The sequence below is a fragment of the Syngnathus scovelli genome, chromosome 1, assembly GCF_024217435.2.
Source record: "Syngnathus scovelli strain Florida chromosome 1, RoL_Ssco_1.2, whole genome shotgun sequence".
Lineage (NCBI taxonomy): Eukaryota > Metazoa > Chordata > Actinopteri > Syngnathiformes > Syngnathidae > Syngnathus > Syngnathus scovelli.
This window is the reverse complement of record NC_090847.1, coordinates 25,118,762-25,146,456: the sequence shown is the minus strand read 5'-3', so window position 1 is coordinate 25,146,456 and position 27,695 is coordinate 25,118,762. Positions and strand designations below refer to the sequence as shown.

General features: G+C 42.3%; 3 protein-coding genes across 7 annotated transcripts; 1 reads left to right on the top strand and 2 right to left on the bottom strand.

Annotated features, from left to right (window-relative positions):
* Positions 1–6,075: 6,075 nt before the first annotated feature.
* On the bottom strand, positions 6,076–8,231 carry LOC125987844 (uncharacterized). Its single transcript, XM_049752381.2, has 7 exons — positions 7,863–8,231; positions 7,184–7,235; positions 6,935–7,098; positions 6,802–6,866; positions 6,575–6,732; positions 6,239–6,459; positions 6,076–6,144 (listed from the first exon to the last, which is right to left on the bottom strand). The coding sequence occupies exons 2-7, from the start codon at positions 7,212–7,214 to the stop codon at positions 6,076–6,078; spliced, it is 708 nt and encodes a 235-aa protein (XP_049608338.2). The 5' UTR covers positions 7,215–7,235; positions 7,863–8,231.
* Positions 8,232–9,603: 1,372 nt separating this feature from the next.
* Positions 9,604–14,064, bottom strand: zcchc4 (zinc finger, CCHC domain containing 4). The gene is made up of 14 exons (XM_049761472.2): positions 13,986–14,064; positions 13,585–13,847; positions 13,398–13,516; positions 12,994–13,076; positions 12,638–12,910; positions 12,352–12,432; positions 12,166–12,238; positions 11,858–12,008; positions 11,676–11,776; positions 10,898–11,019; positions 10,749–10,824; positions 10,160–10,211; positions 9,881–10,019; positions 9,604–9,714 (listed from the first exon to the last, which is right to left on the bottom strand). Exons 2-14 carry the CDS (start codon positions 13,670–13,672, stop codon positions 9,627–9,629), a joined length of 1,446 nt encoding a protein of 481 aa, XP_049617429.1. The 5' UTR covers positions 13,673–13,847; positions 13,986–14,064; the 3' UTR covers positions 9,604–9,626.
* Positions 14,065–14,447: 383 nt separating this feature from the next.
* On the top strand, positions 14,448–27,433 carry ablim2 (actin binding LIM protein family, member 2). 5 transcript variants are annotated; one of them, XM_068648853.1, is made up of 21 exons: positions 14,448–14,698; positions 18,004–18,153; positions 19,217–19,400; positions 19,816–19,928; positions 20,021–20,147; positions 20,232–20,325; positions 20,458–20,545; positions 20,624–20,682; positions 21,217–21,294; positions 21,394–21,537; positions 21,618–21,735; positions 21,892–22,125; positions 23,530–23,637; positions 23,996–24,049; positions 24,286–24,323; positions 24,511–24,619; positions 24,700–24,758; positions 25,147–25,207; positions 25,333–25,340; positions 25,411–25,491; positions 25,644–27,433. In XM_068648853.1, the coding sequence occupies exons 1-21, from the start codon at positions 14,686–14,688 to the stop codon at positions 25,755–25,757; spliced, it is 2,034 nt and encodes a 677-aa protein (XP_068504954.1). In that variant the 5' UTR covers positions 14,448–14,685; the 3' UTR covers positions 25,758–27,433. The 5 variants fall into 5 exon arrangements, with proteins under 5 accessions (XP_068504954.1, XP_049616958.1, XP_068505067.1 ...); XM_049761001.2 differs by lacking the exon at positions 14,448–14,698 and adding an exon at positions 15,708–15,895; XM_068648966.1 differs by lacking the exons at positions 14,448–14,698; positions 23,996–24,049 and adding an exon at positions 15,711–15,895.
* Positions 27,434–27,695: the final 262 nt, after the last annotated feature.

Sequence of the window (27,695 nt, the reverse complement as noted above, 5' to 3'; positions counted from 1 at the left end):
GGTACGTTTCAATTGCGCAACATGTACGTACGTGCTCTACGGTCTATCTGATCTTTGGAGTCTTACCGAAATCCAATGACAAAAGTGCCAAAGAAAATGGAGCCAAACTCTTGGAAGAAGATGAAGTCACACTGTAGAAGGAATCCATTTTTAGAACACCACAGGATCTTCTTTCGTGAGTACAGAGTAAATGGGGATAGCGAGATGTTGCTTGTACGCACGCACCGTTGATACCACTTGTGCTTCGAGTTGCTGGAATTGTTGGCTGCTGCGATTGTTCAGTTCTTCCACAAAAGGCTCCAACAAAATGGCTTCGACAAACACAGCTGGTGGGGCAACTGGGACGGCAGTCGTCGCCCCTTGTGTCGTCGCCGACGGCGAGTCATTGGCGGACGTCGTTGAGCCGAGGGACGACGTTGGTTCTTGGGTGGTCGTCGATACGTTTGCTGTATTTCGGAAGTCATAGATCAGTATTCACTTGGAAAAATGCACCCTTCTGTCTGTCTGACAAAGACAAATCAGTCGAGAAAATGGCTCTCCAAGTTAGAAATTAGCCAGGCAAGCGGAAGTCAGTCGCGGAACAAACCAGGCCCCGCCCGCTACTGAGTCCTGAGGAACACCGTGAGTCACGGAAGTGGATCTGAATGCGGATCTGAATCATTTGGTTACTTACAACTGACTGCAATCGAGTCTGGATCCAGAGCGAGGTCGAAGGTGTTGTTGGGACTCGTCACGGCTTCCACCAATACTTCTACGACCGCATCGGGTTCCGGTATGGCTTCGGCCGGTACCGAATTGTTGAACCGCAGCTCCACGTCGACTTGCGTGTTTCCCATCTGTGGCCTTGAATGTCCAAATTGGTACGTTTCAATTGCGCAACATGTACGTACGTGCTCTACGGTCTATCTGATCTTTGGAGTCTTACCGAAATCCAATGACAAAAGTGCCAAAGAAAATGGAGCCAAACTCTTGGAAGAAGATGAAGTCACACTGTAGAAGGAATCCATTTTTAGAACACCACAGGATCTTCTTTCGTGAGTACAGAGTAAATGGGGATAGCGAGATGTTGCTTGTACGCACGCACCGTTGATACCACTTGTGCTTCGAGTTGCTGGAATTGTTGGCTGCTGCGATTGTTCAGTTCTTCCACAAAAGGCTCCAACAAAATGGCTTCGACAAACACAGCTGGTGGGGCAACTGGGACGGCAGTCGTCGCCCCTTGTGTCGTCGCCGACGGCGAGTCATTGGCGGACGTCGTTGAGCCGAGGGACGACGTTGGTTCTTGGGTGGTCGTCGATACGTTTGCTGTATTTCGGAAGTCATAGATCAGTATTCACTTGGAAAAATGCACCCTTCTGTCTGTCTGACAAAGACAAATCAGTCGAGAAAATGGCTCTCCAAGTTAGAAATTAGCCAGGCAAGCGGAAGTCAGTCGCGGAACAAACCAGGCCCCGCCCGCTACTGAGTCCTGAGGAACACCGTGAGTCACGGAAGTGGATCTGAATGCGGATCTGAATCATTTGGTTACTTACAACTGACTGCAATCGAGTCTGGATCCAGAGCGAGGTCGAAGGTGTTGTTGGGACTCGTCACGGCTTCCACCAATACTTCTACGACCGCATCGGGTTCCGGTATGGCTTCGGCCGGTACCGAATTGTTGAACCGCAGCTCCACGTCGACTTGCGTGTTTCCCATCTGTGGCCTTGAATGTCCAAATTGGTACGTTTCAATTGCGCAACATGTACGTACGTGCTCTACGGTCTATCTGATCTTTGGAGTCTTACCGAAATCCAATGACAAAAGTGCCAAAGAAAATGGAGCCAAACTCTTGGAAGAAGATGAAGTCACACTGTAGAAGGAATCCATTTTTAGAACACCACAGGATCTTCTTTCGTGAGTACAGAGTAAATGGGGATAGCGAGATGTTGCTTGTACGCACGCACCGTTGATACCACTTGTGCTTCGAGTTGCTGGAATTGTTGGCTGCTGCGATTGTTCAGTTCTTCCACAAAAGGCTCCAACAAAATGGCTTCGACAAACACAGCTGGTGGGGCAACTGGGACGGCAGTCGTCGCCCCTTGTGTCGTCGCCGACGGCGAGTCATTGGCGGACGTCGTTGAGCCGAGGGACGACGTTGGTTCTTGGGTGGTCGTCGATACGTTTGCTGTATTTCGGAAGTCATAGATCAGTATTCACTTGGAAAAATGCACCCTTCTGTCTGTCTGACAAAGACAAATCAGTCGAGAAAATGGCTCTCCAAGTTAGAAATTAGCCAGGCAAGCGGAAGTCAGTCGCGGAACAAACCAGGCCCCGCCCGCTACTGAGTCCTGAGGAACACCGTGAGTCACGGAAGTGGATCTGAATGCGGATCTGAATCATTTGGTTACTTACAACTGACTGCAATCGAGTCTGGATCCAGAGCGAGGTCGAAGGTGTTGTTGGGACTCGTCACGGCTTCCACCAATACTTCTACGACCGCATCGGGTTCCGGTATGGCTTCGGCCGGTACCGAATTGTTGAACCGCAGCTCCACGTCGACTTGCGTGTTTCCCATCTGTGGCCTTGAATGTCCAAATTGGTACGTTTCAATTGCGCAACATGTACGTACGTGCTCTACGGTCTATCTGATCTTTGGAGTCTTACCGAAATCCAATGACAAAAGTGCCAAAGAAAATGGAGCCAAACTCTTGGAAGAAGATGAAGTCACACTGTAGAAGGAATCCATTTTTAGAACACCACAGGATCTTCTTTCGTGAGTACAGAGTAAATGGGGATAGCGAGATGTTGCTTGTACGCACGCACCGTTGATACCACTTGTGCTTCGAGTTGCTGGAATTGTTGGCTGCTGCGATTGTTCAGTTCTTCCACAAAAGGCTCCAACAAAATGGCTTCGACAAACACAGCTGGTGGGGCAACTGGGACGGCAGTCGTCGCCCCTTGTGTCGTCGCCGACGGCGAGTCATTGGCGGACGTCGTTGAGCCGAGGGACGACGTTGGTTCTTGGGTGGTCGTCGATACGTTTGCTGTATTTCGGAAGTCATAGATCAGTATTCACTTGGAAAAATGCACCCTTCTGTCTGTCTGACAAAGACAAATCAGTCGAGAAAATGGCTCTCCAAGTTAGAAATTAGCCAGGCAAGCGGAAGTCAGTCGCGGAACAAACCAGGCCCCGCCCGCTACTGAGTCCTGAGGAACACCGTGAGTCACGGAAGTGGATCTGAATGCGGATCTGAATCATTTGGTTACTTACAACTGACTGCAATCGAGTCTGGATCCAGAGCGAGGTCGAAGGTGTTGTTGGGACTCGTCACGGCTTCCACCAATACTTCTACGACCGCATCGGGTTCCGGTATGGCTTCGGCCGGTACCGAATTGTTGAACCGCAGCTCCACGTCGACTTGCGTGTTTCCCATCTGTGGCCTTGAATGTCCAAATTGGTACGTTTCAATTGCGCAACATGTACGTACGTGCTCTACGGTCTATCTGATCTTTGGAGTCTTACCGAAATCCAATGACAAAAGTGCCAAAGAAAATGGAGCCAAACTCTTGGAAGAAGATGAAGTCACACTGTAGAAGGAATCCATTTTTAGAACACCACAGGATCTTCTTTCGTGAGTACAGAGTAAATGGGGATAGCGAGATGTTGCTTGTACGCACGCACCGTTGATACCACTTGTGCTTCGAGTTGCTGGAATTGTTGGCTGCTGCGATTGTTCAGTTCTTCCACAAAAGGCTCCAACAAAATGGCTTCGACAAACACAGCTGGTGGGGCAACTGGGACGGCAGTCGTCGCCCCTTGTGTCGTCGCCGACGGCGAGTCATTGGCGGACGTCGTTGAGCCGAGGGACGACGTTGGTTCTTGGGTGGTCGTCGATACGTTTGCTGTATTTCGGAAGTCATAGATCAGTATTCACTTGGAAAAATGCACCCTTCTGTCTGTCTGACAAAGACAAATCAGTCGAGAAAATGGCTCTCCAAGTTAGAAATTAGCCAGGCAAGCGGAAGTCAGTCGCGGAACAAACCAGGCCCCGCCCGCTACTGAGTCCTGAGGAACACCGTGAGTCACGGAAGTGGATCTGAATGCGGATCTGAATCATTTGGTTACTTACAACTGACTGCAATCGAGTCTGGATCCAGAGCGAGGTCGAAGGTGTTGTTGGGACTCGTCACGGCTTCCACCAATACTTCTACGACCGCATCGGGTTCCGGTATGGCTTCGGCCGGTACCGAATTGTTGAACCGCAGCTCCACGTCGACTTGCGTGTTTCCCATCTGTGGCCTTGAATGTCCAAATTGGTACGTTTCAATTGCGCAACATGTACGTACGTGCTCTACGGTCTATCTGATCTTTGGAGTCTTACCGAAATCCAATGACAAAAGTGCCAAAGAAAATGGAGCCAAACTCTTGGAAGAAGATGAAGTCACACTGTAGAAGGAATCCATTTTTAGAACACCACAGGATCTTCTTTCGTGAGTACAGAGTAAATGGGGATAGCGAGATGTTGCTTGTACGCACGCACCGTTGATACCACTTGTGCTTCGAGTTGCTGGAATTGTTGGCTGCTGCGATTGTTCAGTTCTTCCACAAAAGGCTCCAACAAAATGGCTTCGACAAACACAGCTGGTGGGGCAACTGGGACGGCAGTCGTCGCCCCTTGTGTCGTCGCCGACGGCGAGTCATTGGCGGACGTCGTTGAGCCGAGGGACGACGTTGGTTCTTGGGTGGTCGTCGATACGTTTGCTGTATTTCGGAAGTCATAGATCAGTATTCACTTGGAAAAATGCACCCTTCTGTCTGTCTGACAAAGACAAATCAGTCGAGAAAATGGCTCTCCAAGTTAGAAATTAGCCAGGCAAGCGGAAGTCAGTCGCGGAACAAACCAGGCCCCGCCCGCTACTGAGTCCTGAGGAACACCGTGAGTCACGGAAGTGGATCTGAATGCGGATCTGAATCATTTGGTTACTTACAACTGACTGCAATCGAGTCTGGATCCAGAGCGAGGTCGAAGGTGTTGTTGGGACTCGTCACGGCTTCCACCAATACTTCTACGACCGCATCGGGTTCCGGTATGGCTTCGGCCGGTACCGAATTGTTGAACCGCAGCTCCACGTCGACTTGCGTGTTTCCCATCTGTGGCCTTGAATGTCCAAATTGGTACGTTTCAATTGCGCAACATGTACGTACGTGCTCTACGGTCTATCTGATCTTTGGAGTCTTACCGAAATCCAATGACAAAAGTGCCAAAGAAAATGGAGCCAAACTCTTGGAAGAAGATGAAGTCACACTGTAGAAGGAATCCATTTTTAGAACACCACAGGATCTTCTTTCGTGAGTACAGAGTAAATGGGGATAGCGAGATGTTGCTTGTACGCACGCACCGTTGATACCACTTGTGCTTCGAGTTGCTGGAATTGTTGGCTGCTGCGATTGTTCAGTTCTTCCACAAAAGGCTCCAACAAAATGGCTTCGACAAACACAGCTGGTGGGGCAACTGGGACGGCAGTCGTCGCCCCTTGTGTCGTCGCCGACGGCGAGTCATTGGCGGACGTCGTTGAGCCGAGGGACGACGTTGGTTCTTGGGTGGTCGTCGATACGTTTGCTGTATTTCGGAAGTCATAGATCAGTATTCACTTGGAAAAATGCACCCTTCTGTCTGTCTGACAAAGACAAATCAGTCGAGAAAATGGCTCTCCAAGTTAGAAATTAGCCAGGCAAGCGGAAGTCAGTCGCGGAACAAACCAGGCCCCGCCCGCTACTGAGTCCTGAGGAACACCGTGAGTCACGGAAGTGGATCTGAATGCGGATCTGAATCATTTGGTTACTTACAACTGACTGCAATCGAGTCTGGATCCAGAGCGAGGTCGAAGGTGTTGTTGGGACTCGTCACGGCTTCCACCAATACTTCTACGACCGCATCGGGTTCCGGTATGGCTTCGGCCGGTACCGAATTGTTGAACCGCAGCTCCACGTCGACTTGCGTGTTTCCCATCTGTGGCCTTGAATGTCCAAATTGGTACGTTTCAATTGCGCAACATGTACGTACGTGCTCTACGGTCTATCTGATCTTTGGAGTCTTACCGAAATCCAATGACAAAAGTGCCAAAGAAAATGGAGCCAAACTCTTGGAAGAAGATGAAGTCACACTGTAGAAGGAATCCATTTTTAGAACACCACAGGATCTTCTTTCGTGAGTACAGAGTAAATGGGGATAGCGAGATGTTGCTTGTACGCACGCACCGTTGATACCACTTGTGCTTCGAGTTGCTGGAATTGTTGGCTGCTGCGATTGTTCAGTTCTTCCACAAAAGGCTCCAACAAAATGGCTTCGACAAACACAGCTGGTGGGGCAACTGGGACGGCAGTCGTCGCCCCTTGTGTCGTCGCCGACGGCGAGTCATTGGCGGACGTCGTTGAGCCGAGGGACGACGTCGGTTCTTGGGTGGTCGTCGATACGTTTGCTGTATTTCGGAAGTCATAGATCATAGTTGTTACTTGTGATTCTGGTGAGGACTAAGAATACATGAAAGATTTTAATAGGAATACATGAAATAATTAAAAAAAAATATTGCTTACAAATTACTGCAATTGATTCTGGAGCGACAGTGAACTTGAAAGGGTTGCTGGTACTGTTCACAACATATACCAATTTATTTACAACTTCGTCATCTGGTGGGATTTGATCATTTAAGAACTTGAGTGCCACTTCCACTTGTGTGTTTCCCATTTGAGAGCTTAAAATTGGAACAGAAACGTTGATTATTTGAAATGTTCACTTGATGGAATTATCTATAAATTTTTACCTGAATCCAATCAAGGTGGTGTTGATAAAATTAGTCCTAAATACTTTGGTGTAAATGAAGTCGCACTGTAAGAAGAATGAAAGTTTAGTCATTAAGAATTCATAAAAGGAGTTCATCATCAAATCGTACGCACCATTGCCACCACTTGTGCTTCAAGACGCTTGTATTGTTCACTGCTGCGATTATTCAACTCGTCCACAAAATATTCCTCCAGCGTCATCACAAGAGACACGTCGACAGTTGGTCCTATTTCAGTTTCAACATATCCGCCAACAGAAATGCCAAATGCCACTGTCCCTGTTTTGAAAGTCACAGTTATACTTCTGAAAACAAAACATTGGTTCGTCACCCAAGAGTTGAACGGTTTTTTTTTTACACTCACCAAGAAGGACTGCAATAGTCCCGGCACCCATAGTGTCTCCTTCTTGTACCTGCTGAATTGTTTATAAGTAGATTTACTTCTAAACAGTAGCAAGCAGCAAGAATGAATTATTCCTTAAAATCAGATATTTATTTCAATCGAAAGATTTTTCTCTAATTTACAAATACATATTGTAATTTAAAATCTCACCATATGATGAATATTCTCATTACAACTTAAAATTTCTTCACAAAATTTCCAAGTGATATCAGACTCAATAAAAGAAAATTTATTTCTAAAATTAGCACTGAAAAAAATCTTGACCACGAGATACACAAAAAATCTTAAAACAAGTCGTTTAAAAAAATTCTCAGGGTACAAAAATCTTTCACAGCCAAATTCTTGTTCCGAATTTTAGTTAGCAAAAAAGAAATTATAACTATCATTGAATATTTTTTTTATTCAATGTACATTTTTTTCAAATAACCTATAATTTACAAACAGTATACGTACATAAATTGTTAAAAAAAAAAGTACTCATTTTTTTGGTTTGAATAATATATTGAAACAAATACATGATGTTTCCAATCAAATCAACAAATGTCCCATTCTTTCATGGAACATAAAATATTTAACAAATTCCAATGGTACATGGTTCTAATTGGTTCTTCCACACTGAACAATTAAAAGCTCGACTTACCCCAATTGGAAGAAAGTCAGAAGAGTCCTTTTCGTAATGAATCCTGTAGAGATTGAAGATGCCACAAACCCCGTCGTCCTTTTGTGGTTCACCTTTTGGACATGGATCCTTTTATCAAGTTGCCATGAGACATGGTTCAGAAATGTCACTCTTAATCCACTGACAATATACGGTCCTCAACTTGACAGCATTTTGGCTCGCTGCACTGTGGATTCCTCTCTACCTTTTGTTAGACAATAAAATTCAAAACAACTCCTTGAAATCACCTTTCAATCTAAATGCCATTTAGATGAGGTGTCTATTTGCGGACATAAGCTCATGACAGAAAGAGGTTTGAACATGACACGTGACAACAACGAAAATATAACGAATGAACAGATCGCTTCTGAAAAAGAACTCTGGTTTGGACTTGCTGCATGGCAGTAAGACCTTACTGATTGGATATGTAATGATGATGTTATTTGTATCGGTTGGTTAGAATCAAGTCAGAATTATTGCCAGAGAATTATTCGCATCGTTAATTTTAGATTTTGAAAAATCAACATCAACCTATCTCTCTCTCCATACGTGTGTGTGTGTGTGTGTGTGTATACATACACACACACACACACATACATATGGCATGGTGACGCACTGGTTAGCACGTCCACCTCACAGTTCAGAGGGTAAGGGTTCGATTCCACACCTCTGTGTGGAGTTTGCATGTTCTCCCCGTGGCTGTGTGGGTTTTCTCCGGTCACTCCGGTTTCCTCCCACTTCCCAAAAACGTGCACGGTGGGCTGATTGAGCGGTACGGAAAATGGATATTGTGACGTATCATAATTTCACATTCGCAGTCGATAAATCCGCACAGATTGTTTTGAAAACATTTAAGCTGGCGGATTGCGAATGAACCGGTGGAACTTGTAGCTACCAAAATAAACTGCGTCAAATAACCGATGTGAAACCGCCTTTTTCAGCGTTATGCAAGATGGATTTATTTAAAATGAACCAATAATAATAGAGTGGAGAGACCAATATATATCACAAGTTATTATTGGTTGAAGTTATTATTGGGCTGTGTCAATGAGGGAGAAAAAAAACAGTGCGGAGCTGAGAAAGAAGATGGGAGTGGAGGCCATAGTGGATGTGGTGAGGAGAGGCAGACTGCGATGGTACGGACATGTAGTGAGGAAGGACGAGAACGACTGGGTGAAGAAAGTTATGTCGTATAATGTAGAGGGAACAAGACCCAGTGGCCGACCTAAAAAGACCTGGCAGATGCCCGTGTCAGCCGACATGAAGGCACTCGGCATCAACCACGAGATGACCATGGACCGTTCCCGGTGGAAGAAAGCCATATCAAGAACCCAGTCCAACCCAGCGGCGCCTGGAAAACGGACTTTAAACCGATGATGATGATGTCCATTCTGTGTCCATTGATTCATCTTACATAACGCTGAAAAAGGCGACGTTTCATTTCTGTCATTTGACGCAGTTTATTTTGTTAGCCACAAGTTCCACCGGTTCACTCGCAATCCGCCAGCTTAAGCGTTTTCATATCAATTTGGGCAGATATAACGACTGCGCGTGGGAGGAATGTGAAGTCAAATTATGATACGTCACAATACTGTATCAATATTTTGGGTCACCCCCAGTTGTGACTCTGCCTCATTGTGATGATTCAAAGTTATATATATATATATGTATATATATAGTGTGTGTGTGTAAATTATTTTGGAAATACAACTAGACAAAATGGGACTTTTTTTTTCCATATCTTTTTTATTCCTTATTAAATGTTTTCTTTTTTTTCTTTTCTTTTTGCCGTTTGGTCTTGATGACTCGTCCTCTCTTGGAAGTGGACCCATGACTGTGGAATGCAAATTAAAAGTCAAGAATCAATTACAAAATGGTAAAAAAAATGCTCATAAAATTTGAGTATCAAGGAACTGTACTCAACCAATTTAGTGTATTGTATTAAAAAGTTGACGCCATAGTAACATTATGCAGAGTTTGAGAATTTCATTTGTACTTGCCTGCTGACGTGTTTTCGTGGACAAGCTTTACGTTTGTGCCCCAGGCTTGCACAGTTGTAGCAACCCACCTCGCCTTGGCTTTGGTCACACGGGTGGTCCGGAAGGGCACAGCGGCCACATGATTGACAGTGTTGCCATGCTTCAGGAGGGTTAGAGAGAAAGTTTGTTAAAGATAGACAAATTACTATTTGGTTAGATTTTAAACTTTTTTTTTCCACAATCGTATGATTTTTGATGAAAAAAATTGAAGCCCCAATATAGTGTGAAATTTTCACTTACATGGTTTCACACATCGCTCACACGCAGAGCAGTGTTTCCACTGCCGACCATCCTGTAAATCGAGGAGGAAAAAAAATGCTCAACTGGAATTACTTCTGACAACATTGCTGGCCAATTAAACTTATATTGCCACATTAAAAAAAATATATATATATTTTAATCCCATCATGAGAATTCATTGTAACGTTGCTATTTGTTTTCTTGTGCTATGCTTGTAAAAGTAAAACTTGGTTTTCTAGTAAAAGTAGATTTAATTGCGATTTTCATTTTCTCATTCGTGTAAAACGTATTCCTCATTTTCATTTTAATCATGGCTTTCTTTTTTTTGTCCTAGTCACATCTTTTTCCTTGTTTATTTTTGTGCCAACTTTATTTTGTAAAATTCTATTCTCTAATCACGTCTTTTTTTTCTCCTACTTTTCTGACTTTTCTAAATTTACTTTGTAAGAGGGAATTTCCCCCTCATTTGATCTAAATTAATATTTTATTCTAACATTAGACCAATATCTAAGGAACATTGGCATTTTACTCATATATTGTAATTTTAATATTCTGCAAAAGATTTTTCCTCATGCCTCTCGTCATTTACCTTGGATGGGCAGACGTTGCATTTGGTACAGTGCTTGTTGAGGGACCACACGTATCGCTCGCAAATGGTGCAAAATCTAATGGGGGGGGTAAAGCATTGTCTCAGGTGGCAAAAACGTTTTGTTTTTTTGTCTAACTTTTTGGCATTACTTGTAACCCTCCTCCACGGGTAGGACAATTTTAGCAGGAGTAATGTTGGTGAACAGTCGAACTGGGGACTGCTTCCTTCCTGTCTTCCCGTGCTTGTACAGGGAATGGTTGTCGTAGTCCACCTGGGGAAACGAGCCCAAAAAAAATCCTTCAAAATGGAATATGACAACAATTGTAAATATTTGAACGTGTAAAAAACAAATTGCAAGGACAACATGGATAATAATGTGCAGTATTTGAAGCACTGTTAATGAGAGTAAATTAGAAATAAAAAATGAACTTCTTGAGTCAAGGTTAATTATAGTTAATGAAAATTAAACATTAACAATAAACGAAATACAACATAATAAGATTAAAAAACATTTTTGTTAATGAAAAAAACTAATCTGAAAATGAAAATTCTGTAAAAAAAAAAAGAAAACTAATTGAAGTCACAAAATATCCATTGTTTTTGTCTTACTTTCATACATGAGCTTTCAGGGTTCTTTTAAATGTATTTATTTTGGTACATGCGTACAGAAAAAGGAAGGTCAAACACTTGTTGGAGAATTACAATTTACTTCATTACCCAATATTTAGTGACTCTTATTTATCTTGTACTTGACAAATACTCCATATATGTAAAAAATAAATAAATCTGACTAAAAATTGACTAACTTGCTCTAAAAATTAAATTAAGCCTAACGGCAATGAAAACTCCAAAACCATTATGACCCTGCTTGGCACCAAGATGCCACAAGAGGGCAGCAAAACACATTCTCGCAATAGCTGCTCTTACCTGGTAGTCCAGCATAGTGAAAGAAGGGAAGCAGCCGAGAATGCGAGGTTCAAAGAAATACGGAAAGATCCATATCATGGGCATGTCAACACAACTGCAGTCTACATGTACAGAAATGAAAATGAGTTGCCATAAATTCCCCCGCATCAGTATGTTCTGGATGCTGAATAAAAATTACTAACCAGAGCTTTGCTGATTCGCCCATGCCTGCGAGATCCGAGAGAAGCTGTTGGCCAGTGGTTTCACCAGACCCCCGAACGGGGGGTCAGCCACCATCACCACCTTCTCTCCTTTTGACTCTCTGAGAAAGGCCTGGACCACTGCGCTTGAGACCTTATAATGAGCATATTAATTATCTATATTGCAATTAAATTATGATACCGATTGGTGGGAATTGTAATATGATACTACCGCATTTTGCCAACGATATCACAGTTCAGTGAAACTTGCATTTGGGATATTGATGTATATTGAGTCCGTCATTAATTACCTCAGTATCAAAGAAGTGATGGTTGAACATATTGTAATGGCAGAACTCATCTTGGCCGTAGAACTGGGCATATCTGAGACGGAAAGGGCATAGAAGATTTTTTTTTGTCATACGTAGAACACCACCACAGCACTTTCCAAAGTTGACAATGCGGCACATTTTTCTGATGAGAATGTATAAACTGACCTGAAGTCGATGTCCAGCAAAAGGCTTTTTATTGGATTTGCCTTCCCACGCGGGTATTCCAACTTAATCAGCTCGTGGAGTCTGGGGGGGAAAAAAAATCCTGGAGTTTTCTCATTGGCTGCCTCCCACGTCACTCATCAGAATAGACCCATCTTTTAAATCCACATGCATTCAAAGTCACAAATACTACAAGTGTATCATGTGAGGATGACAACGCCAAGTGGACAAAAATAATACCTATCCCTCACATGCATATTATGTGTTGGTATTAAGGTCAATGGCTTACCTGGGCGTGCCCACGCACAACACCTTGTTGAAACCCTGGGCAACCAGGGTGCCCAGCAGAAAGCGGGTGGTGCGCTCAGTGAACAGATACTGTGCGTTGCTCTTTTTGTTGTCCAAGGGAAGCAGTAACCTGCTTGGCTGCCGCAACTGGGTGGCTGTCACGGGGATGCACGCATGGGCGGCGTGCGCACCCATCTCCTTCGCGAGGAGAAGGAGCTGGCAATCTTGACAGAACGTCTTTTCATCAGGTGGAAGGGAGACAAACTGTTGTAACCTGCAGGGGTGATCATGCACGTTTCACAGCCATGGGGTACAAAATAACATTTAATTGAAGTTTGTCTTATAATTGCCTCTTACCTTGCGCTGTATTGCTGCTGGCTGAATGGGGGCCTCCTCCTTTTGTTCTCCACCTCCCTGGCCAACTTTCGGGCCTCGGACACCTTGAAACCAACCAGGTTAGTTACTGAAACCCTGCAGCGATTACCTTCTTAAACATATGCCTGTGTTTTGCTTTTGTATAGGCCTACATTATTGTTCCAGGGAAGACATTACATTAGATTTACTTTCATAAGTTATATAAACATCTACTGGAAGAAAGTTTGATTGGTCACAATACATCGCTCGCATATAGCTAGACAAGTAAAAAATAAGACAGCTGGGAAAGGCTCCTGCACACCCGCGACCTTCATGAGGGTAAGCGGTTCGGAAGCTGGATGGATGGGTGATGGATGGATGTTGATACATTTCTGCCAAATGACTACCTTTTCGTCCTCCCACTGGAAAAAGTTGCAGTCTTTTCTGTCTCTGCAAGCCGAGCACGCGTAAAACCTCTTTCCTTCCTCGCCTTGTTTCCCAACTTTTTCAAATAACAAAGTCGGTCCTGCAAACGAGATGGAAATGATATCGCAACGATCATGATCGATTAGCTGGGTCTGATTTCATGTTTACCATGTGGGCATCGTGGCGTTGATGTGTCGTCATCCCTGAGAACAACCTCGTATCCCAAACACCTGTCGTCTAGCGAGGCTGTATCCATGTGGTAAACGTGTAAATATTAATTTATAATATTTCGATAATAAAAAGATTAAACGTGCGGACTCATCTGGACTTAGATGAGTGTAGTGCTGAGTTCCGGTTTGAAAGGCGTGGCCTTTTGCGTAATTGGACAGTCATGTATCACGTGAGCAGAAAAGACCTTTCGGATACGCCCCCTGTCTTATTAAACGTACAGTTAAAAAAACAAACGTGACATTAAATAAGCAACAGACTGAAAATTATAGGTTGTAAAAAAAATGTATCACGACATTAATGTACAGTTGGTAGTGAGTAAGTCACATGACTTAGCGTACGTTTGTTCTTAGCTACTGCGGCTTGCGTCTGCTCTCTCTTTTCTTTCAGGACAGTTCGTGTCATTCCCTCAAGCTTGTAGTCCAAACATGCCGGGTGCCCAGCAAAGTAAGTGGGGTTGCTTTCTCTTGGGGACTACAATTCCCATGCAGTGCAGTACCGAATGCGTCAGTGTAAGATGTCACTTTAACGCTATTCCGTTAAGAAAATTGAGGAAGTATCCTTTCAGCATAAAAATTAAGACCTAGAAAAAGAGACATAGAGAAAATGATTTAAATTAGTCGATACTCTAGGTTAACCATACATTAAATTTCTTTGATTAGTAAAATTCAACGTTTTGGTAGGTGGCTTTATTCGATAATGAATACGAAATAATATGCTTTTATTTTGGGAGTGCACCAAGGAAACTTGTGGACTTCTATTTGTTTCTTCTAGTGGATTGTTTTGCAAAGTGCGTCCACGCCCAAGCTGTCTGCGTTTGGAGAGGCGTTGCCGCAGTGTCTGCGGCCCCAATATATCAGTAACATCAAACCAGGAGCCACCGGGCCTGTCCGTGGGGCCCTCCCAACGAAGAACTCCCCCACGCACCCACGTAAGGTGGCTAGTGGCTAGTGGGCGGCGCACCGCAGCTGCTGGCATCATTCAGCTGCTAGACTGGTGAGGAGAGGCTCTTTATTCACAGCGCATCATCTGACTGACATCATGAGCAGCACTGGTAAGATATTTTGATTGGTGCTAGCCCATCATATGGAATTATTGGTGTTCTGCAACCATTATAATAGCAGGAAATTAAATTACTACCATTGGTGCAATTAAGATCCTGTCCTAGGGGTTTGTCCCCCCCAGAATTCAACCTCTTTATTTATTATTGGGGTCTTTTGTGGGGTTCTGATCTTGCCACTGCGGATGATGACCCCAGCAGGAAGGCACACCCAGCAAACATCCTGAGACAAAGTACAACAGATTTATCCCTGTCAATGTGTTGGTCCCCGTACAATCCAAGCTTTTTTCCTAATGGTCCATCTTTGAGGGTTCAGGGGTTTCTGCTGCAAGTGGCGTATGGCACCTTCAACAGTAACAACCATTTAGCAACACTCCCCAGACTGAGTTGTGGGGTTGCCACTGCAGGTGGCGGATTGTGTCCCCAACAGCAACCATCCCCAGACAGAGTATGACAATCCAGCTGTTGTCAAGGTGTTTGATTTCCCCACAATCCAAATTCCGCACCCTGGTGCCAACCACTGGGCTCTACAGTTGCCACTAAAGATGGCACAACTATTAATATTTCTTTGAACTAACCCATTTTAAGGTGTTTGGTCTGGTTTTTGTATGGTGTTAAATGTTAAGCTGTTTGTTTGCAATTTTAAGGGATTTATTTTTATTCACGTCATATTCTGACCTAATCTTGGAAAAATAGGATTTTGCTCCCATTGCATCACAACTTCAATTTCATGATGTTACAACATTTTCTCTGTAAAAGAGGAAACCTTTTTTTCCTACAGCATACACGTTGTAGTTATGTTTATTTGGCATTAGGACTGGATTCTTGGAAACATATTACCCTTCTAGGAAGTCCCTGGACTCAAGAAGTTTGAGAACCCCATTTTTAGGAGACCATAATGCCCCCACCCCAATAGGAAAAACATTTCCCCCACCCACCTTGTGTCATTCTCTTTGAGCGCCATATGCTTCTATTTATACCACATGTCCGGAATAACACAGAGCGAGAGTGAGCGAGAAAGTCACATGACCTGCAGCTCATTCCAGAGCTGGGGATAGAAGGCACGCTCTCATTTATTATTACACCATTGCCGCATAGCTGACGATCCAGGAGCTCTGAAAAGCTTGCTTGGATTTCGTGCACACACACACAAAAAAAGGACTTCATCCGTTGCGATGCCAGAAGAAACAGGTAGGAACGAGCGTGCTGTTCCATGAGAGAAGACAAAAAACATATTGGGCTGTTTTGGTGAAGCACCTGCAGCAGGATGAGCTTCTTCTGGTTATATAAGTGTGTGGAGAACAACTTCAGACTTGAGCATGTCTGCTTTACAGATGGAGCATTTCATAGATGATGATAATCATTTGAATCGTAACATCTTTTGTGTCTAAAACTGTTTATTCTGTTTTAATAGGAATGATTAGCGTCGGTATCGGATATTTACAAAATATTTGTAAACAATTGAGTGGGAAAAATCTGAATGCTTTGGACTTATGGTTTAAAATTATTTGTATTCACATTTATTACAAGAAAATTTGTTGTTTTTAGCTTTTGTATATTAATTATTTAACCGTTTTTCTCATTTTGTTTAATTTTTGGAATTATTCTATATTATTGTCATTGGTTATCTCCACATGTTCTCCTCAAATAAAAATCACACATTTTAATAGAACATTTTGATAAATATCGTATTTGTCTAGTAATTATTATGGCACATATTTAATTTCTTTTATTTTCCATAAATTCTTATGAAATAATGTATCATGGATCGGATTAGGGTTAGATTTTCAAATATACAATAACAATAATAAGATTGTACTCCCCAAACTATTAGATATTGATGTTTATATTTCAAAACAACTTTCAATTATTTACATCAGTTTGAAATGTTTTCAAAACAAATATATGAGCTTTTTTTTTATTTACTCGGCACTCTTCCTTGTTAAACCTGCTCAGCTTGTGTTTTGGCAGTACAGCAGATCTGCTTAAAGAATTGACGACAATGCACAAGGCTTTTTTTGTGACTCATACCTGCCACTTTGAGATTTAAGCATCCTTTGTATTCACAATTTCTTGTCAACAATTTTCAAGCCATGGGAGATTTTCTGAATGTTCTGAGCTCCTCTTTTCCATGCAAGCATCAGCACTGTGGGAAATTCACACAAACACGACATCAATCCATCAATCACCTTTAACTATTATTTCAATATGCTGGCATGGTGAAGGAGTCGTTAGCACATGTGAACGTGACCCGATTGGTTGCTGCACAGTCATGGGGGGGCAGAAGTAAAACAGGCTAAAATCCAGATGCTTGAAGGTGAGAGACGAGTTGCGTAATAGGTGTGATTATAACCAAAGAGTCTAGAAATGAAAATAAGTCACAGATTGTCAGCTGAGTTTGCGCATCAGGTTGACGCGGACCCCGAAAGACATGGCACCGATATGACACTTCTAGCACAAGTCCGGGATCCTTTTAAAAGATAAATTCCGAGCCACCCGATCAACACAGGGTTTTGCCCAGAACCACAAATAAAATTCAAGACACACAAAGCAACCATTTCAGGACCTTCTGTTTTTTTCCAGAAATAATACAAATGTTAATTAACGGACAGAGTGGCATTGCGCTTCTTTAGACAGCAAAGTCAAGTCAAAGTTGCCCTCTGTGGTAATGTGAGCATTGGGCCGCACCTCTAAATGCGACCCTTCAGCAACAAGAATGCTGTCGAGTATTATGGGGTATCCTATTTTTAGACGGGGGCATACAGTATAGCTTGGCACCTTTAAAAGGGGATTCATGGTATAGTCCTTGGGTGGGCCAACACATGAGCTCATGCGTGAGTTTAGAAAAATCAAATTCAATTAAAAATCAACTAAATCCAAATTAAAAAAATGTAAAATTATTTTCCACAAGATGTATGAATATGTATATTTTTCATAAATAAAAAAAAGAATTCCAGACCAAATATTTTTTTCTCCGAGCGTACCCATATGACCTTGAGCAATGAACCACATGCTGCTTCACCACGTCTAAAGACAAAGAAATTCCTTTTCTACATCAAGAGCTGGTCTCGATTCACAAGTGAACTTAAATCTCCGGGGTATGTACACTACCGAGACGGGGATGAAACCGGTTTGCTGACTTGACAGTTTCCTCTTGAATTAAAGGCAATTAAGCCAAACCCTTTAGGCCTCTTCCTTACAAAGGTTACTCACCGAAGAAGAGGAATAGGAGCTCTAATCATGTTCCCTCATACAAATTCTTGACTTCCTTCTCTGTGTGTGTGTGTTTTGCCCTTTAGTGATTCAGCAGCAGGCTGTGCAAAGCCCGACGGCACAGCAGAAAACGGGGCGAGGCCCCGTCCCCTGCCAGAACTGCGGGAAGCCTTGCAAAGGGGAGGCCCTGCGAGTCCAAAATAAACACTTCCACATCAAGTGCTTCGTTTGCAAAGGTGCGACTCACTCACTCGTTCGTCCTCGACTTTTGTTTATGCAAACACTCAGTCCAGAAGATGAACACACCAGCTCTTCAATTTCTGAATTTTAAGGATGTCCACTTGCTAACCTTACTCCACTATTTTCAACACACAAAAGAAGAATTGTCGGAACAGTCCGGTAGAAAAAAAAAGCACAAGCTCCGGAACCGCTGAAATGCAAATATGCCAACATGTTGACTCACTTGCTAATTTTTGCCTGTCGAGGCAACCTGACACCATTATTTAATCACCACACTTAGTTAAGTGTACGTTCAGCAAAGAAAAACGGCAGCTCAATGAAATTTGTGAAATCCCAAAGATGTAGACACGTAGATTTTCTAACTTTGCTGGCTTGCTAACTTAGCTTTGCTAATTTTGCTAGCCTCATTAATCAAGCAACATGGCACCGTAGTAAATATAAATCCAGTTGAGGAAAACAGCAGCTCTGAAATTACTGAATTATTCAGAAACTCAAACATTGAGCAAAGAGCTTTTAAGGTTATAGCCATAACAATTATTGCTTACATTTATGTCTTTTTTTTTTTAACTCCTCCCATCACATTGTATTTTTAGGAACACTAATCATAATCCAGGGTCACTTTGAACTGTTATGCAAAAAAATGTCAGAACCAGAAAATAAATTCCTCAAAATTCCCAATACAAATTAAACAAGCCAGAAATGTTATAATGGATCACAATGACCTACAATATAACTGGAGGCTTAATTCTTATCGTCATATAAAAGCAGCATAAGAGCTACCCAGTGTCTATTCCTGATATCAACGGTCCAGTAACTGGACTGTGAGACTTTGGAGTGCATACCTCTCACATTCTTGCAAAAAGCCCCAACAAAGCTTCACACATTACTGCGAGTTGGCATCCATGTTTGTGCAAAATGCTTCAGCTCGGAGCTCAACATGAAAAGCTTGCTTAAGTTGAAAAAAAAAAAAACCATCAACTCCCACCATTGGAACTATTGTCGAGGAAGCCTTTCTTACTGTGCAATTGATGGAGCTGTTTGTGGTTTGGTCCCGGCCAGTATGTGGATGCGAACTGGCCAATGGGGGCTTCTTCCTGCGACAAGGCGAGTACATGTGCACGCTGGACTACCAGCGGCTGTACGGGACGCGCTGCTTCAGCTGCCAGGACTTCATCGAAGGAGAGGTGGTGTCCGCCCTTGGCAAGACCTACCACCCGCGATGCTTTGTTTGCGCCGCTTGCAAGTAAGAAACCAGAAAAATCAAAACACTATGCATAGTTCAGCCGATATATCTTTATGCGATATCTTGAAGTTTTGAGTCGTATTGAATTCCAAATCAACTGCAATCTAGCAGATTTCATGAAAGTTGCCAAGCTGATGTCTTTAGTTTTTTTTCAAGATGTCTCCTCTCTTACAAAATCTGCAACATAGGTGGAATTACAAAGCATATTATTCCGTTTTTTTCTCAAGCTGTCTTTCAATGTGGGCCCTGAAAAAATTTTCATCGTCAAATTTAGCTTTGAAGTATTCTTTATTTTGTACAAGCTGTCTGCTCTCTTACCATAGAACAAAAAAACAATCTTGTCTGACTTTCAATGTGATTGTGTGCTTTAATATTCTCAAGTTGCCGCGTTATCATCGATGGATTTATCTTGCAGGCAGCCATTTCCGGCTGGTGACCGTGTGACTTTTAACGGGAAGGAGTGCGTCTGCCAAAACTGTACCCAGCCGCTTCCTGCAAACAGCCCTGCACCCATCCAGGCTGTCCACAGTCAGTAATGCCTTCATGACACCGTCAAATGTTTCTGTATATATCGAAAGCCAACTGGACCCGTCGCTTCCCCCCCCCCACCCCCCATCCAGACTGCTGCGGCTGTGGGAAAGAGTTTAAAAACGAACAGTCCCTGGTAGCCCTGGACAAGCACTGGCATCTGGGCTGCTTCAAGTGCAAAGTGTGCAACAAGGTCCTCAATGCCGAGTACATTAGCAAGTGAGTCCTCCGACGGCAGCCGCTACCTTGATGATATATATTTTTTTTTCTTTCAAAGCGAGCTCCTTCCTGTTTTTTTTCCAGGGACGGGATCCCCTTTTGCGAGATGGACTATCACGCCATGTTCGGCATCCAGTGCGAGAGCTGCAAGAAGTATATCACTGGAAAGGTCCTAGAGGTAAAACTGTTATTGCCAATCACCTACACAAACTTGCTTATTGAAGGCAACTCTTTGGCGCCACCTAGTGGTCAGGTGGCAATTCTAAAGTTTAAACTTCAATGATTTGGGGTTTGTTTTGTCGCTCAACAGGCCGGGGAGAAGCACTATCACCCGTCATGTGCCCGCTGCGCCCGTTGTGAGCAGATGTTTGCAGAAGGAGAAGAGATGTACCTCCAAGGTAGAGCCAAAATCATTTGTCCTCCAACGTAGGCGGGCGGTTGTCAGCGAAGACTAAAAACTTGGCGCTCTTGTGTAGGATCATCAATCTGGCATCCCCCATGTAGACAAGCAGCCAAGCAGGAAGAGAAGACTAAGGTAAGATCGCCATGCTACCGTTAAAAAAAGTCGGGTACACGTCGGTATTAAAACAATTGATTGGGGAACACTGCCACAAATCTACGTTGATTAATTGGCCCGCAATGGTTATTTGAGGGCCGGCCGCCATTTTTGAATTGGTGCGAAAAATAATGCAACGGAGACTGCATATATTCCAGGCAAGGCCATTATGGGTGATGAAAATGTATGTAAAAAAATGTCAAACTCAAAATGCATTTCTGTTAACAAAATCAAATAAAAATGCTTTTAACAAAACCCCCCAAAATAACTGAGACTACATTTTACATTTACAGAAATGACGATAATTATGGTAGAAAAAGTTCATCATTTTTGTCTTTGTCTGTTAATAAGTGAGTTTTGGGATTCATTTTAAATGTATTTATTTAAGCATTACTGTCAAATCTATCGGGGTACAAAGCATTTTCTAAAAATATTAACAAACTTGTGAAGTGAATTTAAAAGAACATACTCATCAATAAAAACGAAGTAAAAATAATCCCCTAACTGTTCCAGGTGACTCGTACTTCGTCCGAGAGCATCACATCCGTCCCGGCGTCCAGTGCCTCAGGCTCTCCCAACAGAGTCATTTTTGTAAGACATTTCTGGAAACTCGACTCGACTCTTCAGCCGTTAACGATTCACTCATTGCCATTTTTTTTTTTTTTTTTTTCGGGTTGGGGTCATCTCCAGGCCAAACTTGGAGAAGAGCTGCTGGACTACAAGGACCTGGCAGCGCTTCCGAAAACCAAAGCCATCTACAACATAGACCGACCAGACATGCTCTCGTACTCGCCCTACGTCAGCTACACGTCTGAAGAGAGGCACTACAGCGAGGTAGACTGGAGTCTGGTGTCGGGTATTTGGGTTCCGCTACATCGCAAAATGTTGATTTCCGATTCGTTTTGCGCATGCAGGGTGATGGGGAGAAGTCACCGAGTCATCATAGGCCCTCCAGCCCCAGTTCCAACAGCTCTTTGGGGGGTTACGGACGTTACACCCCGTCCCGGTCCCCTCAGAACAACAGCCGACCCGGTACTGCCTTTGATTATCTTTTAAAATCATCCGTTGTGTATGCAGCAATCCAATTTTTGGTGCTTTTCTATCTCCCGTGATAAACGGGGCTCACTTTGTGATCTTCATCCTTTTTTTGCGTTTTCCTCATTTTGTGACTCAATATTCGACATTCAGGACCTGAAGTAGAGTACCCGGGTACACCCGGGCTCTTCTTGGGTGGTGTCAAGCTCACCTCCAGCTTGGCCGGGGCTTCCCCTTCCCTCCCCGTGCGCCATTCGCAGGGGACTGAAGGGTGTAGCGCTGCTGCTAGCACCATCTTGTGGCCTGGAGGTCGAGGTGTGTCATTACACCTGAACCCCACCACGTTGTCCATGCTGCAGCAGCACAACTTCATCCCTTACTTCCGAGGTATCCCTCCATCGAGGCCACGTTTTATGCAGACGATGGACTATTTGCTGGAGGGATGGAAAAAAAGGAGCGTGTTTTACTCAAGTCGGGGCCGAGGCCTTCTAGTGACCCCGTTGTAGGAAGTTTTATTAGAGCAATGAAGTAAAAGTACTTTCACGAAATGGATATTTTATTCAGTTGAGCACATTTTAATCATGCGCAAATAACAAATTAAGTACGAATTAAGTAAATTCAATGGAACTAAAGGATTTTTTTTTCCAGTGCAGCATTTATTTAAAGAGTATATACAGTATTTCCAAAATAGTCTGTGTTATGGAATGAAATAATCCCAAATTACCCGATTGTATTACGGCTTCCATAGCTCAATGAGAATTACATTTGTGATCTTTTCATCCAGTCACCTTCAGCTTTACAGGTGATTGATTGATTGATTGATTTTTATGAAAAATGACAAAAATCAAAAGAAATACGGTAGAAATCGAGGAAAGATCACCAGTAAATGCATAAAATTGCATAACAGCTCACTGTCTCATTATTTTTGAGCTTTCAGTATTGTTCCATCAATAGCACCAGCAAATCCTGCCATTGTCTGTATTTTAATTGGGCTCTAGTGGACTTGAAGAATGGCGTGCTGTGATTCGTTTTTTTTTTCCCTCCCAAACATACCCCCGCTTGTTAACGGCAATTTTGTTTGAAGCATGCCATCCTACTAATCTCCTGATTATCTCTCAGGGTTCAGACAAGTACCTCGGATGTTCTTGCATCTCACTTTCCCTTCCCCTAATGGTAAAACACCGGTTCTCCTCTGTCCCTCCACCTCAGTGGAACGGTTAGCCGCTTTTTGTGACGTCATCTGCTGTTGTGATGTCATCGGGTCCGTTTGGGTTTCTCATCCTGCTAGACAAGCTTGTGGCCACTTCCGGGGTCTTGGCAGTATTGCGTTCCTCGGCGTCATATTTTGTCACTACCCATGAAACGTAGTGTTTGTAGACGTGCGCTGTTCCACTGTGAGGTGGATTTCACAGACAAGTTGGGCGAGATCTTGTTGGTCTCAGTCGGAGGGCAGTCCGAGTTGCTTTAACAGCACCGCTGTGTGTGTTTGTGGTCCAAGTGGCGCTCTTCCACATCTAGTCTTGCCTGTGAGAGTGAAGGGGTTCTCAAACCGAGGGTCCGTGAGCAGTAGCTTGCAGGTCCGCGAAATAATTTTCACAAGGTTATGTTTTTGCGGGGGGGCTTTGTAAAGAAAAAAAAAAATGGTGGACCCCCAAAAATTTGAGAACCCCAAACATGTAGTGTGGTGCATCCGTTGAAGACATTGCTCGTAAGAAACATCCACGACTGCGGTCGATCACTAACCGGACGAATTGCTGTTTGTGCTCACCCGTCATCCGTTCCTGACTGGAGGTAGCGAAAGTGGGCGGAGCACCCCCAGCCTATCCGCCTACTCTGACTGCAAATCCCCATCGTCCACATCAACGTACGTGGCTGCCCCTCGCCATTTCCACATACCAGGTAGGCCTGTGAGATTTCCAATCAAGTGCATTGATTTGATGGCTTTAATTTTAAGAAATAACCTCTCATTGCCCTGCCACACAGATCGGCAACTATGTTACATTTAGTACAAATGGAATGCATGGATGATATGATTTTTTTTTATTTGGAAAATGAAAAAATGGTGTTGACTAGAGCTCTGCAATGCACATTTTTTTGGCTTCCCATCCCCAAATAACTGCTAACTCATGCTTCTCTCTCTCTCTCTCTCTCTTTCTCTCTCTCTCTCTCTCTGTGTCTCCACTCTTCCTCTCTGTGTCTCTCCGATGTTGGCTTCTTTTTATTTGATTTCCCTCTCTTTGCCTATTCCCATTTCCAGAGACTGAGGTCAAAGATAATATCTATAGAAAACCCCCCATCTACAAACAGCATGGTACAGTCCACTTCGTATTTAACACTTCCCTCTCTTGTGTTGCATGCACCTTTTCTGCTCCTCATTTCTGGCAAATGCATCAGAATGACATGGAAACGTTTTCCGTAACGAAGCTACTTGCTGAATGTTAAAACATCTCAACACATTTAAGATCATACAGGGTGCCTTCTCAACTTTGTTGTGAGGTGATGACTATGTTGTTTGTGATTTGGCCCAAATGTTTGACTCTTTCACAGCTTCTAGAACATCCTGGCAGGATGGCGATGATGGCAAGGTGAGAGAGTCATTTCTAATTTACCGTTATAAGTCTTTGTTTTTCTCAGAGTGTTCTGTTATGTCCTTTTTTGTTTAAATATATTTCTTATTTCTTTCAAGGACAAAAGATTTTTTTTTTTTAGGGCATACAGTCAATTATGTGTGTTTCCGGCTTAGTTTTTTTTTTTTTTTTTTTTCATTTTTAGAGGAGTAATTGGATGATCATGAAGAGCGACATTGATGGACACATGGGTCCAGAAGACCACGACCCGTCTAAGTCAACCTGCAGTTTGCCAATGAATACCTCTCAGCCAAGTGAGTCATGTTGTTTTAAGGGAGTGTGGTGTCCATCAAAAAGACTTAAAATAAATGTCTCTTTTGTAATATTTTGTCAGATTTCCCTCATTATAAATCTGCATCCTTACCTGGTTACGGAAGGAACGGCATCTACAAGGTGAGCGACAAAAAAAAAAAAAAAAAAAATGAAAGCAGCAGAGTGTAGCAGGTGCTTATCTTGAAAGTGGCATCGAGTTGAAGGAGGCCATTATTTTGCGTGGTTTTAATATAAAGTGGAGAGAAAAAATCGACACATCTCTTTGTCAAGGTGGAGGGAATTCTAAATACTACTAGATTACTAGAACATCAGAACTATATTCTGAGGCACTTTAAATGATGTTTTGAATGTGATTGACAGCCACTTTCCTAGTTACAAGGGGGTGTACACACTTTTGCAACCACATTATTTCAGTTATTTGATTTTAATTCAGTGCTCTAAAATGTTATGAACTTTTTTTTGGATCTTGTCTTTTTATATTATTATTATTTGACATATTTTTCTAAAGGCTGCTGAGATGGTTGAGCATGAAGTGGATCCTGACTCCCAAAGCTGGGGAGGCATGAGAGGTAATTTAGTTTTATTTTTTTTGCGGTGGGGATGATTTAATTACTCATTCTTCAAGTACAATTACATTTTTTATGTGTTTCATCATATTAATTCTCTTTTTTTCCTCCCCATTTGTGTTGGTCAGAGTACAAGGTAAGATTTCTGTGATTAATATTTTACAATGACGTGAGCATTTGAATACATTTTAAAATAATACCTGCAGGTGTATCCTTATGAAATGCTGGCGGTGACACATCGAGTGAAAGTGAAGCTTCCCCGAGACATCGATCGCACCCGATTGGAGGTGAGCGGCTCATTTTCTAATCAATTCAAAAAGGGATTTTTGTAGACTTTGTAGGAACTATAGAGATCCTCTAAAAAAAAAAAGAGCCTGAATAGTTCAAAAGCTTCTCATTACGAACTCCGCCACTGACTTCGATTCTCTCGGTCGACCAGAGACATCTGTCGCCCGAAGACTTCCAGAAGGTGTTTGGAATGACTCTGGATCAATTTGAGCGTCTGGCACTTTGGAAAAAGAACGACTTGAAGAAGAGGGCTCGTCTTTTTTAGCATATGCCGCCCCCCGCCCCCCTCGCTCCAAAGCTTTGTGTGTGCAATACGATGGCAATGTTGGACTGGCGAGCTTCCAGATGAGCTGCAGTCATGTTTGCATGCCCGTGCTTGTAGCGCCGCTCGCACTCAAACATCTGCTCTCAGCTCCTTTCCACGCTCAAGTTTTCTCACCTTCATTTAGCTTGAAAATTCAGAAAATCCTATAATTCACTTTTAAAGTTTCCTATTTTTCTGCATCCAAACTTGCATTCTCTTCCAATTAATTCCCGTGGAATTGCATTTTTTTTTTTTTTCGCATTTATGCTCGTCAAATTACGCTTTCTTCTTTGTCATATCATAACCCCCACCCTCAACAATACATTTTTTTTTATCGGAATATTACAACTTTGTTCTTTTTCCGCGTAAAACTGGAAATTCTTGAGAATATGATCTTCTCAAAATGCTAAGGCCAAAGGTTGCAATGTTACGAGAAAATGTTGTCATATTATGACTTCTTTTTTATTGTGACGATTTTTAATATTATGACAAAAGACATTTTGTAATACTGTATTTATTTTATTTTGACGACTTTATTCTTACATTATGACTAAATTGCAAAATGATGACTTTTTTAGTAATATCATCGCTTTATGTCTTGCATTTTGATGACTTTATTCTTGTTATTTTTAGAACTTTATTGACATACATTTATGACTCTTTCTTCTAACATTGGGCTTGCAAACTCTTGAAAATACAATTGTTGTTGTAATATTACAACTTTTTCTCTTGTATTACGATGACCTAATTAATTTGACTTGACTTAGAACGTTGCAACTTTTTTGCGTAGGTTACGAGTTTATTCTCAAAACATTCTGACTTTTCATCTTCTGTTAAATCAAAGTTACAACATCTTCAGATATCTCATAATTTTCTTCTCATAACATCATGACTTGTTATATACCGACTTTATACTTATGTTCATGTAATAGTCGGGTTTTAGTCTGATAATATAACAACATTTTCTCATATTATTTCGACTTCACTCGTAATATTACAACTTTATTATTTTAGGTTTGTAGCTTTTTCAGGTAATATTGAAACTTTTATCATCGCTTCATTTTTGTGGTTTGCTGCTAAATTCTCGTAAGAACATCAGATGATTTTTTCGTGTTTTTGCACACACCTCTTGGTTGTTTGGATTCAGACACACTGTACCATCTTTTCTTTCTATTGTTGATCCCGCACTGAGCGATTGTCAAAGCAATGATTCCAAAATGAATCCAAAGCGATAGCGTAGCATGTAAGATTGTTTCAGCATTATTTATTCATCCTGCTTTGTTTGTTGCTTGAAGGCATCATGGCATACTGCAAAACTAAAACTCACAACAATACTGCAAGATGTACTGTATGTAAGCATCTACTACTGACTACATATACAATATAGGATATATTTATACAAGTCATTGCATGATAATGATAATGATTTTCTGCTGAAACGATTAAGTCAAATGAAAGATCAGCTGCTCACCATAACTTATTTATAGTAATTGTGATATGAAGGAAGGGATTTTATTTGTATTTGTTTTGAAGTTACATACATACATATTGAGTTTATTTTGCGCCTTGTAAGTAAAACACTAACTGTTTCCTGTTTCTAATGTTCCTCTGCCATTAAAGTGCTTTAACCAACCGCATGCTGGCCACCTGTCGACTGAAATTATTGCGCCAATACAAGATTTATTATTAGTTTTGATTTAAATTTGGTTTTGAGAATATATAGGTTTATATTAGTGTAAAATAAATCTAAAGTTGAATTTAATGTTTAAAAATGTTCATCTACATTTTAAAAATATTTCTAGTATTTAACAAGAATGAAAATCAGTTTGAAACTGTCAGAATCATATATATATTTCGTAAATATAAAAGATTTGTTTATATCTAGAAATATATTATTTA